Source organism: Myxocyprinus asiaticus, chromosome 30 (assembly GCF_019703515.2).
Source record: "Myxocyprinus asiaticus isolate MX2 ecotype Aquarium Trade chromosome 30, UBuf_Myxa_2, whole genome shotgun sequence".
Lineage (NCBI taxonomy): Eukaryota > Metazoa > Chordata > Actinopteri > Cypriniformes > Catostomidae > Myxocyprinus > Myxocyprinus asiaticus.
This window is the reverse complement of record NC_059373.1, coordinates 37,419,485-37,431,511: the sequence shown is the minus strand read 5'-3', so window position 1 is coordinate 37,431,511 and position 12,027 is coordinate 37,419,485. Positions and strand designations below refer to the sequence as shown.

Genomic DNA, 12,027 nt, shown 5'->3' with positions numbered 1-12,027 from the left:
TCTTATCTTGTATCTGTGTATGCAGCGGCAAATGGTGTTGACTGAAAAAGGTTTACTGAAGTATTCCCGAGCCCATGTCATGATATCCATTACAGACGCATGCCGGTTTTTAAGACAGTGATGGGATCGGAGATCACATGCATTCAGAAGTGGTTTTCCAGCAGGACAGCATCAAACCACATACTGCCTGGATTACAAGTGCATGGCAGTGTAAGCAGAGAGTGTTGGTGCTAGATTGACCTACCTGCAGTCCTGACCTGGCTCCAATTGAGAATGTGTGGCGCATTAAGCCCAAAGTATACTTCGATTTTGACGCGAACACTCAGTGTCTGCGTCCAGTAGAACGTGAGCCTGTCAAAGTATACTCCATCTGACTGTGCGTGCTAACACTTCTATGAGATACTGGACTTTTTCTCTTCAGGCGTTTAGACCCATAAAGAAGTATTTAAATTCCTTCAGACTCGAGTTATACAATTACAGGTGTCTCCTGACCTCCTCACACACGCGCTCTTAACGTGCACATCCACTGCTGTTGTTTTTACCTGTGTTTCCTGTTTACCGGTGATTACATCTTCTAGCGCTTTTTCACGATAACAAAGGCTCAAATGTGAGTGTTGCCACCTTGTGTACCAACTTATTAATGCAAATAATTCCAGGCACATGCGCACTCTGCGCGTTCAAAGATGCGCGGTTAGAAAAATTGGGCCGCGTTCCTTTAGTGTTCGCGCACTCTGCTGATGAGATTTTGTCACTCGTCCTAAACAAGGACGCTCAGTGTTCGCTTTTGACCAAAGTATACTTTGGGCTTTATGAAGCACACAATACGACAATGAAGGCGGAGGCGTGACTGAGTGCCGTGCTGTGGAGAATGAAGCAGGGGAGATGAGTGGTGAATGATTGCCACCTATGCTTAACACCTGTCTTGTGTTTCAGTGATGAGTGATTGGGACTTTTAAGGAGAGGAGACAACAGCAGAGAGAGAGAGCCCAGCTGAGAAGCTGCGTGTGTGTGTTGGCCACTGCCGTTTTGCAACTTTGAGTTTAATGTGAAGCTATACCGTTTTGCATTTAAGCGAACGTGTTTTTGTTGTCAATAAAAGTGATATTCCTGAGTTGGAATCGCCATCTCACGCTTCCTCATTCCTTGAACCTCCTAACATGCATATTTATATATTGCTACGTGTTTATTGTATACATGCATAATTTGTTCTAATTACAAGTATTTACACTGATATATAGAATAAGCGCTGAAACGGTACTGTAGAATAGAGGCAGTTTAGCAAGCATCTCACAGAAGTGTTTTTGTTGAGTGCATATTAACAAGAGTGGAGTCCAATGGGTTCTTTACTGCATCCACATGTTATAAAAAAATAAATGTAAAGAACAGAAATGATATTAAAAGAGACGTTATTCAATGACAAGTGAATTGCGTGGATCTTGCCATTTGGACACCAAACCAAACGTTTACTCTCAACATGCAGTGAAAGGATCTGGCGGTGGATCTGAACATTTACCAACCAGTGGCTAATCACAGACATTTGTAGTCACATAGCATGATATTTTTTTGCTTATGTGAGTGATTTACTCACACTGTAAAGGGCTGCGCATAGAGTAAAAAAAAAAACAATCTTGGAATTTAAGAATCAATATCGAGATCATTTGAATGAAGATCGTGATGCATCGGAAAATCAATATTTTTACCCAGCCCTAGCTGTTAGCTTAGCATCATGGTAACAGCAAACTTCCAAGGGTTTTTGTGCGAAGAACGCTGTTTGTGTGTCACTGACGCAGTTGCTGCTCAATGGAGAGCATCTATTAGGTTCCATTTCAGTTAGAATACTGCCTTAGTAGGTAGCTGTCTGTAGACAGTAGTCAATGAGGCAGCTCACTAGGGTTTGGAACAGAGCCCGAGTGTTTCTGTGTTTTTTAGAACAGTAGGTGAGTGTACATACTTTGTAACTTGCGCGTGGGGCTCTCTCCGTGTAGGAGTCGCCTCTGCATGTAGGGTGAGGGGTTAGGCAGGGGCACTGAGGAAAGGTCATGTGTTTGTAGCTTATACCAGTGAGGTTGATCGTCCAACAGCGCTGTCTCCAGCTCTATTAGAATCTACACACACACACAGATATGAAATACATATATATCACATAAGGCATGTACCATTCATGATGACTGGTGATGTTTAGGATTAGATTTAACAGGTTTACGTTATACCTGGAGTCACACTTATGGTTAAGGTTCTTCACAGCTTTCAAGAGATTCACCCATTTACATGTAATATCAACAACTACAGTGTTAAAATGTTGGGGTTATGTTCACTGGTACATATTATACCAATACCTGTAATGATACACCTGAATCATAATAATCATTAAAAATAATGCTAGACCTTCACATTTTAATAAGGAAGTCACAAAATAATACATTTAAGACTGCTGTTGCTGAAAATTATGCTCACTGTAAATACTAATAGTTCTCTCAAATTGTAAAAAAAAAAATAAATAAAAATATAGCTTACTCAACTTACATATGTTTAATTATTTACTTTTCATACTAGTTTTAATTAAGTTACCATTACTCTCTAAACCTTAAAGTTGTCATTAATTAAAACATTTAAGTGGTCCTAATTAAACAGTACTTGAAATGTCAAATTTTGGAATCATAACTCAAATTGATACATTATTTAAATTTTGGCTTTGGCTACTAACTCAAAATTATCAAGTTCAAAGTTGCGGCTGTGTGGAATACCCATAAGACCTTGCGCTTGAATGAATTATGTATGTCTGGTAAAAACAAGGGAACTTATGTCAAAAAATAATAATTGTCATTTAAAAATGTATATAGTTTTAATTCTTATGACTATTGTTGTTGTTTAGTTGTAGCTGGTTGATAGTTGTGATTTGTGTGAAGTCACCATTAGGGTGATTAGTGTGACCTCTGGTGAACAAGGAGCCTGTTAAAATTAAGCCATTCTTCTTTACTCAATTCTACTTTACAAAAGTGCAGATTTATGTGCACTAATAAGTACTGAGTAGAATCCAATGGGCCATATGCCTACCTAGAGTCCAGTCATAATTTCTCTAATATTGAATAAGACGTGATAGAACTCAATTTAAATAACTAAATAAAAACAATGATACTTTAATCACAGATGAGTTAAGTTTACTTGTAACTAGTTAATTTTACTTAAAAAATAAAAAAATAAAAAATGTAAGTTCAGTTAACTTGAGCCAAATAAGTATGTTTATTTAGAAAAAGCATGCAAACCAGTTGCCTTAAAAAATCTAAGTTAGGTCAACTAATTAGATTTCACAGTGTTTTAAACATTGCTGCCACAACAGATTTGTTGTCTCACAAATGAGTACAAATTGTACATATGACTATCCACATGGTATTATTAGAGATGTACAGTCCTGAAACACTGATGTTCCTCTCTCTCACCTCTCCCAGGAACTCGCTCTCCTCCTCTCGGACTCTGGCCTGATCCCACAGCGTGATCTCCAGCATACGCTCTCTGAACTCTCGTCTGTGCACTGGTGAGTACATGAACGTCTGGTTCCACTTGGGCTCCAGAGATTTCTTCACTGTTTTTGTTCTTCTCTTGCTTTTGTCACTGAGACGAACAGATGAGTTCACATATTACATATGCTTATGAAGCTCAAAGTATAAATTAGAATAACAGGGAGATTTCAAAAACTTAATTTCACCCCCAAATTAAGAACATATGACATATGCTACCGTTGCCGTGTTGTCTGTCTGAACTAACACGTGCTTGCCCTGGATCAACGGCCGAAACCTCCGCAGGGGAGCAGAATTGCCAACAACTCAAGGCAGTTGATGTGCCAATGCAGTCGCAGGCCCGTCCACAAGCCGGCGGCTGCGTGCCCGTTGCAAACAGTGCCCCAGCCCGTTTTGGAGGCATCCGTCGTGACCACGACGCGCCTGGAGACCAGTTCTAGGGGAACATCTGCCCGTAGAAATGAGAGGTCGGTCCAAGGGCTGAAAAGACAGTGACAGACTGACGTGATGACCACGCGATGTGTCCCGCGGCGTTATGCCCATCTCGGGACTCGAGTCTGAAGCCAGTGCTGAAGCGGTCACATATGCATCAACCCGAGCAGGGTGGCCACCGCTGAGGATGCCATATGCCCCAGGAGCCTCTGAAAAATTTTCAGTGGAACCACTGTTTTCTGTTTGAACGCCTTCAAACAGGCCAACACCGACTGGGCGCGCTCGTTTGTGAGGCGCACTGTCAAAGAGACTGAGTCCAACTCCAAACTGAGAAAAGAGATGCTCTGAACTGGGAGGAGCTTGCTCTTTTCCCAGTTGACCCGAAGCCCTAGTCGGCTGAGGTGTGAGAGCACCAAGTCCCTGTGTGCGCACAACATGTCCCGAGGGCAAGCTAAGATTAGCCAGTCATCGAGATAGTTGAGATTGCGAATGCCCACCTCCCTTAGCGGGGCAAGGGCTGCTTCTGCCTCTGCGACCTTTGTGAAGATTTGAGGAGACAGGGACAGGCCGAAAGGGAGGACCTTGTACTGATATGCCTGACCCTCGAATGCAAACCGCAGGAAGGGTCTGTGTCGAGGAAGGATCGAGACGTGGAAGTACGCGTCCTTCAGGTCTACCGCTGCGAACCAATCTTTATGCCGGACGCTCGCCAGAATGCATTTTTGCATCAGTATCTTGAACGGGAGTCTGTGTAAAGCCCGGTTCAGTATTTGCAGGTCCAAGATTGGCCGCAACCCACCACCTTTTTTTGGTACAATGAAGTAGGGGCTGTAAAACCCCTTCTTCATCTCAGCCGGAGGGACAGGTTCCGTAGGAGGGTAGCGATCTCTGCACGCAAGGTAGCAGTCGTCACCAAGGTGAAGTGGATACCGCTGAACCTGGGCGGACCCCTGGCAAACTGAATCGCGTAGCCGAGTCGGACGGTCTGGACCAGCCATCGCGACGGATTGGAAAGCGCAAGCCACGCGTCCAAGTTTCACGCAAGAGGAACCAAAGGGACAACGTTGTCGGACGTACCGGCAGGTGGGGCCTCACGGCGGGGCGTGGATCGAGGTGCCACACCATGTCGTGGCCGTGCTGAGTCTAGGGACATCGAAGCACTTACCTGGCTCCTTGTGACCACCCCCGGAACAGCCTGGGACGGGGGAGGAAGAGGCCTGTCTTCGTGACCCGTGGAGACTGTCACATCAGGGGCGGATTTGTGCCACAGCTGGCCAAATAGAGTGGTGGACGGTGGTCGTGATGAAGGCCGTGCACACCGGATACGTGACCCAGGGAACAAGGAAACCGCTCTTGCTGAACTCTTGAGTACTGCAGCCACTTGGGCAAGCAGCGCAATTAAATGCAAAGGTAACAAAAAGATTCTCCTCCCAGCCTTCGACCGGGGGATGGAGAGGTCTGCTTACCAGCTCCAGAGCAGTGGGTTTTGTCGTCCCCGGGTCGCCCATCTCAAGGGCGCTTTGAAGCCTTTCACGGGTTCTTGGCGGCCACGAGACGGGTGGCGTCTGCTTCCTACGGTGGGCTCCACGCCGGGGCCGGGCCGAAGGGGCCGGAGCCAGTGCAGTCACAGCAGGGGGATGCGGGATCTTGAGCCGTGCCGGGGCAGGATATGCCGGATAGCCTCTGTCTACTGCTCCACTGTCGATAACTGCTGGGCAAAGTCCTTGATGGTGTCGCCAAATAGGCCAGCCTGGGAGATGGGGGCAGCAAGGAACCGTGTCCTGTCAGCCTCACTCATCTCGACCAGGTTGAGCCAAAGGTGGCACTCCTGGACCACTAATGTGGACATCGTCCGCCCGACAGACCGCGCCGTGACCTCCGTCGCTCGGAGAGCGAGGTCGGTCACCGAGCGCAGTTCCTGCATCAATCCCATGGTGGAACTACCCTCCTTTAGCACCTTGGCGGACTTGCAGGAGAGCCATGGCGTGCAGGGCGGAGGCGGATTGTCCAGCGGCCTTGGCCATCAGAGACGACGTAAACCTACAGGCCTTGGACGGGGGCTTTGGGCACCTGCGCCAGGTGGCAGCGCTCTGCGGGCATAGGTGCACCACGAGCACCTTTATCCACTGGGGGATTGCCGAATAGCCCTTGGCCACCCACCATCGAGGGTAGTGAGGGCAGAGAAGCTGAAATGATCGGGACCGGACAGTAAAAAAGTGCCTCCCATGACCTTGTCAGCTCTTCATGCACTTCCGAGAAGAAAGGAACGGGGGCGGGGCGTGGATTTGAGTGGCACCACGAGCCCAGGAACCAATCATCGAGCCGCGAGAGTTCAGGGAAGAGCGCAGGGTTCCACTGTAGCAGACGCTCGCGGCTGCCCGGGAAAACGTCATCATCTACGTGTCAGCCTGTGACTGGGCAATCGTCCCCGAAGGGAGGAGCCCAGCTGAGGCTTCCGTGTCCGACTGGACGAGCCCGCTGTCCGATGCTGTGCTCGAGAGCTCATCACTTTTGCGGGCTCCGAATAAGAGGTCGAACTCGCCGTGAGACGAGCTGGCGAACTCATTCGGAAGCCCGATCGGGGCAGACGAGCGTGCTGGGGAAAGGGAGGTCCGCGGGGGGATACCCGGCGGAGGGGTCCCATTGGGGTCCCCAAATCGCCCCCAGTGCTAGCCGCGCTGGCCCCATACCCGTGGGGAGCCTCTGGGGTGGCTTGCTTTCTTATGAAGGCGAGCCACGACCGCATCGTTGCCATGGACATGTCCTTGCAATGAGTACATTACCATCCACGAACGCTGTCTCCACGTGAGCAGTGCCCAGACACGAAAGACAGTGATCGTGACCATCAGAAGGCGAGAGATAACGAGCACAACCAGGAATAACACACAATCGGAAAGCATCTTTAAAAAGACGCGTCTTTAAAAAGACGTTCCGTGTGTGCTGCTCTTTTAGAGAAATATACTCTTTTAGAGAAATATACTCTTATTTCTGCCGAAGCGCCCAGGAGCATTCTCTGCAGTGCACCAGGGCAGAGGAGGGAGAAGCCGCTGAAATGCGCCGTCAGATCCAGCAGAGGTGAATGAACAGTCGTGGGAATTCAGCTCAGTGAGCATGACCGTTCGGTTCTGAAGAGAAAATCTGAATGAATGGTTCATCAACACAACATCGAGTGAGTGACAGATAGGGAACAGTGTTTTTTTTTTTTGTTTTTTACTGTATTTTATAGTAAAAAAGTTACTATGATACATTATTTTGATTATAATCAGCATAAATTAAATAGTTATTTTAATAAATTATTATAATTATAACAAATACAATTCCATGATGCATAAATACTTTACCATTTAAATAATATATATATATATATATATATATATATATATATATATATATATTGTTTTCATATTACATTTAAAAGAATTTGGCCATAAAATGTGCTTAATTGCCATGAAAATAATGTCTCAAGACACACAATCTTGAAGATCTGAAAAGGCTTTATTTAGTTTATGTAAATTATAATTTTGTATTCCTTTTTTTATTATTTTGGGGTGAAATATGTTCTTAACATGCTTCAATGCTCAACCAATGGCGTGAGTTTGGGGTGGGACTTTCTGACTGTATCATTTATCTGTGTCATTTTGTAACTGTATAATTATTTTTGAAATTCCGTTAAGTGACACTAGTCGTGCATATATTACACACTTCACCTTTAAAAACCAAATTCAAATACCCCTTGAAGGACAAAAGAGGATCATATTTGAACTGTGACTTGTGCGTACCTTCTGTCGGGGAGGAAGTAGATTTTGATGTAGGGATTCCTGGGCCGCCCGTCTTCTCGTGCAGGCAAGTCTTTGGCGCCCAGGATAGTAACAATGAGTTGATGTCCCACTTTATCGTACCAGAGCTTCACCTGCAGGAACAGGAGAGTCTGTTAGGAAGTCTTCAGGGAGAGCTCACCTCAGATGCACCTGGGCAGGCCTGCAGAAGCCCCCTGATGTATTGTTTGGACTGAAGCATTACATGCTTAATAGAACTTTCCCAGAGCAAGTGCATCACCAGCACACATTAACTAAAATGAACTAGTTACCTATCAATGTCTTATACTAGACCATGTTATACTGTTAAATTCTCAACTAAAACACAAATGTAAGAACAATTCTTACTTTAGAAGAACTATTTCTAAGCATTAAATGGCTCGGTCTGCTACAACGGCATTTCAGGGGTCTTGATTTGAACAGCTGTCTGTGTGCTGTGAGTCCGGGCTGTGGAATATTCTGCCCTCTAGGGCCAGCCAGGGGATGGGGGCGTGTCTGCCACAAGTCTCGCCCAATCAGATGACTTAATCACAATTCTTCACTTTGATTCTAAAACTGACAGACACTTTCAAAGCCCAGCAATCCAAATCAAATGAAATAATATGACACAGAGGAAATATTTAACACAAAGTGCAAATTGGGTAATATTTGAATTTGTATCCAAACCATATAATGAAATGAAACAGCTTTGAAAGTCTAAATTGCAGTTGAGAAAAAAACAAGAGTCCCACATGCATCTACAGTATGCTTACAGTCAGTAACTAAATCCCAAAAACCAATCAAAAGACAAGAAGGGCAAAAACCAGAAGACTACAGAAGTTAACGGATCAATGTACTCAAAACAATATTCTTAAATCAATAAAACATTAAACAATGTCAAAAGTTAAATGATCTAATTTGTACTTACTTTGAATTTTTTTTAATTAAAAAATATTTAAATTAACATTTAAATGTACCAATGTAGTAAATAAAGTACATTGTTGTTTGTATTATTATTAATTGATTTAACAGTAATTATTGTTAACATTACATAATAACATTTTTTCCATAAAAAATAGTACTCATTTTCAAATGACAAAGTAAACTGGTACATTTAATTACTGATTTATTGAATTATTGATTAATTAATTAATTAATCAGTATTGATTTGATTATTTTGAGTATTTTGGTTCTCTATAACCAAACACCTCTAAGGCATTCAGTAATATAAATCCAATGACTTCAAAGCATTTGCCCTTCCTTTGTAGCAGATCACTAGAGCTAAAAGAAACACGCATCTATACTGTACCTTTAGAGTGTACTCACTATTCTAAAAATAGTCCAGTACTAATGCATGCAGCAAAGCAACAGAAAGTGCTCAATACAGACCAGAGCAATCCAGACAGCTTCCGTTGCAAAGGGGGGAGAGGCTTCAGTCCAAACAAATTGTACCATTTCATTCTCATAAAAACGTATTGAGGTCTGTGTTTTATTAGTTTACGATAATTATCTTTGAGTTCATCCGAAAACACTAGTCCAAAATTGAATATCGCTGTAAATCTGTTTTAGAAAACTAGAGCAGCAAACATAGGACTTTATAATTACAGTGAAATAGGGAAAAAATAATAAAAAAGTCAATCAGGGAAATCTTCTGCAAGTTCTATTAAAGGAATAGAAATTCTGAAAGTTCTGTCACATTTACTCACCTTCAAGTTGTTCCAAAACTATATGGCTTTTTTTTTTTTTTTTCGTGAAACACAGAATGAGATGTGATGAACAATGTTGTTCACGTTGTTCTTTTACTGAAAGCATACTGTTACCAGGGCCTGTCAATCTCCAAAAAATCACAATAAAAAAATCGTTATGACTTGTGCACTATATTCCAAGTCTTCTGCTGTAGCTCTCAAATCTCATACTCAACTTGAGAGCATGAAGACACATCGTGCCAGGTTTGACACCGATGCGAAACATCATTGGTTCTTGCTTGTAACTGATTGTGACACGCCAAGTTTAAATGTCTCCCTTTGTGTTTCATGAAAGAAAGAAAGTCTTACAGGTTTGGAACGACATGAGGGTGAGTAAATGATGGATTTTCATATCTGGGTAAACTAATCCTAACTAACTAACTAACTAACTAACAATTGAGTATTTTTGGACATTGCATTTATTCTGTTTCATAAAACCCTGTGATAATGTTTTAAACAGGCCAAAATGGTAGAGGCACTTTCATTGGTACAATTTGTTTATTTATCTATGAAGTTTGGAGATATGCTTTTCATTGGAAAATGCAATATTATCTTGAAAATATGCCAATTAACATACTGTATCTTTTCATTGTAACACAGAACATAATATTTGAAAAAGGATTTTGTTTTAATGTATTGTTTTCCTATTTTTATTCTTGTTTTATTTTTTCAGAAATTGTACTTACAAAGGTTAGATTTTAGGTGTAGTACAACATACAGTGTATCATCATATATAATATATATTAACTGATCTACATATATTATAATATAATACAAATATACTGTTCCATGTTACATTAAAATGTTTGTAAAAAACAAAATCAGTTTGCAATTCAAATATGTTAATTTTCTCATTAAACTAGTAAAAACATGTATGCAAGTCATGCTAAATATTTCAGGCTTTAGCAAGATGGTGTTTACACTATTAAGCAAAAATCACACTGTAATAATGAAACAGCTTTTATGGATTGTGGTTATAAACTCAAAGGATAGAATAAAAAAAAGAACAAAAATGAAAGGGCAAGGGGGTGAACTTGGGATGCTGCCATTTTCCTGCAGTGCATTTTCCAAATAATGCAGATAGAAAGGAATGAAGGAGTGAGAAAGACTGCCAAAAACAAGAGAAAAGAGAGAGAGACTGAGAGAGAGAGAGAGAGAGAGAGAGAGAGAGAGACAGAGAGAGAGAGAGTGACGTGTTACCTGGACCCTAAGGACAAAAGGCGTGGTTCTTCTACTAAGGCATGGACTCTGGATAAGCAAAATTAACAAAGAAAACAAAAGCAATAAAACTAAACCAAAACTGCACAGAGGCACACAAATCAAAACAACCCATCTGAGAAGAGATTTAGCCTAACTGATTAAATTGATGATCAGTTATCTTTAATTCAGTTTAATTCAACAACTGCTTTATGAACTCAAACATTTTCATTCTATGTTGTATCTAAAACAATAAAATGCAATACTTATTCCTAATCTGTGTTCCTGGAAAAACAAATGCAAACAACAACGTGCAATTAGCGTGTTGCTAGGTAATCAGTGTTGATCAACATATGGTATGTGTGTGTTCTGTACTGTAGCATTTTAGGATAAATCTCCCTCATTCCAAACCAAAATAAAATAAAATTTACAATGGCGCAAACCATAGCGACAACATTAAAACTCCATTCAGACACACCAGCCCAAAAAATAGACAAAAGCTTATATATTATTCATATAAATCAGCTTTTGACTATCAACATCACCTTTGTTTTAACGTTCACAGTAGCTATACAGTAGCTAAATAAACTAATCTCCCTATTTGAACAATTCAAAGGTACAATAATCACACATCTTCTATAAGCCTAAGGCACACTGTATACTCCTGGATGAACGCTCTAACACCTTTGTGAAACTAACCTCCTAGATCTCACGCATATAGTTTAAGCACTGCTTAACACTGCAAACAGCGTCACACACTACCCCTATGTTTTACAGTGCGATTAAGATCAAAATTGGTCATTCAATTAAATGTAACAACTTCAGCGTAAAGAACAACAGATAGTCCTTCAAGGAATGTCTTTTACCTAACATCCTTATCCACTGTTGCTGTGTCAGAGCTGACCTTCTACAAAGCGTACGTCAATCGGGTAACAAGCTTGCAAACTAATAATAAATTTTCCACTTCGGGATTCCTTCCAGAGTCCAAGATGGACTTTAACGGACTGTCACAACTATCTAGAAACACTGATCACAGAGAACGACAAAGCAAAACTACCAAATATGAGAATTCATGAAGTTTATGCTGTCCATCTTTTGGGTCAATCACTAAAATGGGTGCCTTTTCAGTTTGAAAAGTACATTATTAGCCTTGTGCCAGTGACACTTCAAGGTGCTTATTAGAAAGAGTGTTTATTGTTAATATTTCTTATAATACCTCGGTTTCAATAATCAATTGTTTACTGTTCAAAATCAGTGGTAACAGGGTTGACAATTTAAGATTACCCCCCATCGCAAGCCCTTTCATCATTTTATCATGTGCAGGATATGAATTACAGATATCTA

General features: G+C 41.9%; 1 protein-coding gene across 2 annotated transcripts in view; it reads right to left on the bottom strand.

The window, feature by feature from the left end:
* The window catches only part of LOC127420680 (regulating synaptic membrane exocytosis protein 2-like), a 240,201-nt gene that overhangs the window by 115,111 nt on the left and 113,063 nt on the right, over nt 1–12,027 (bottom strand). For both annotated transcript variants that reach the window (XM_051663141.1, XM_051663138.1), the window contains 4 exons: nt 10,687–10,734; nt 7,727–7,857; nt 3,438–3,609; nt 1,952–2,105 (listed from right to left, as the gene is read on the bottom strand). In XM_051663141.1, coding sequence (XP_051519101.1) covers nt 1,952–2,105; nt 3,438–3,609; nt 7,727–7,857; nt 10,687–10,734 — 505 coding nt within the window. The remainder of the gene's footprint in view (nt 1–1,951; nt 2,106–3,437; nt 3,610–7,726; nt 7,858–10,686; nt 10,735–12,027) is intronic.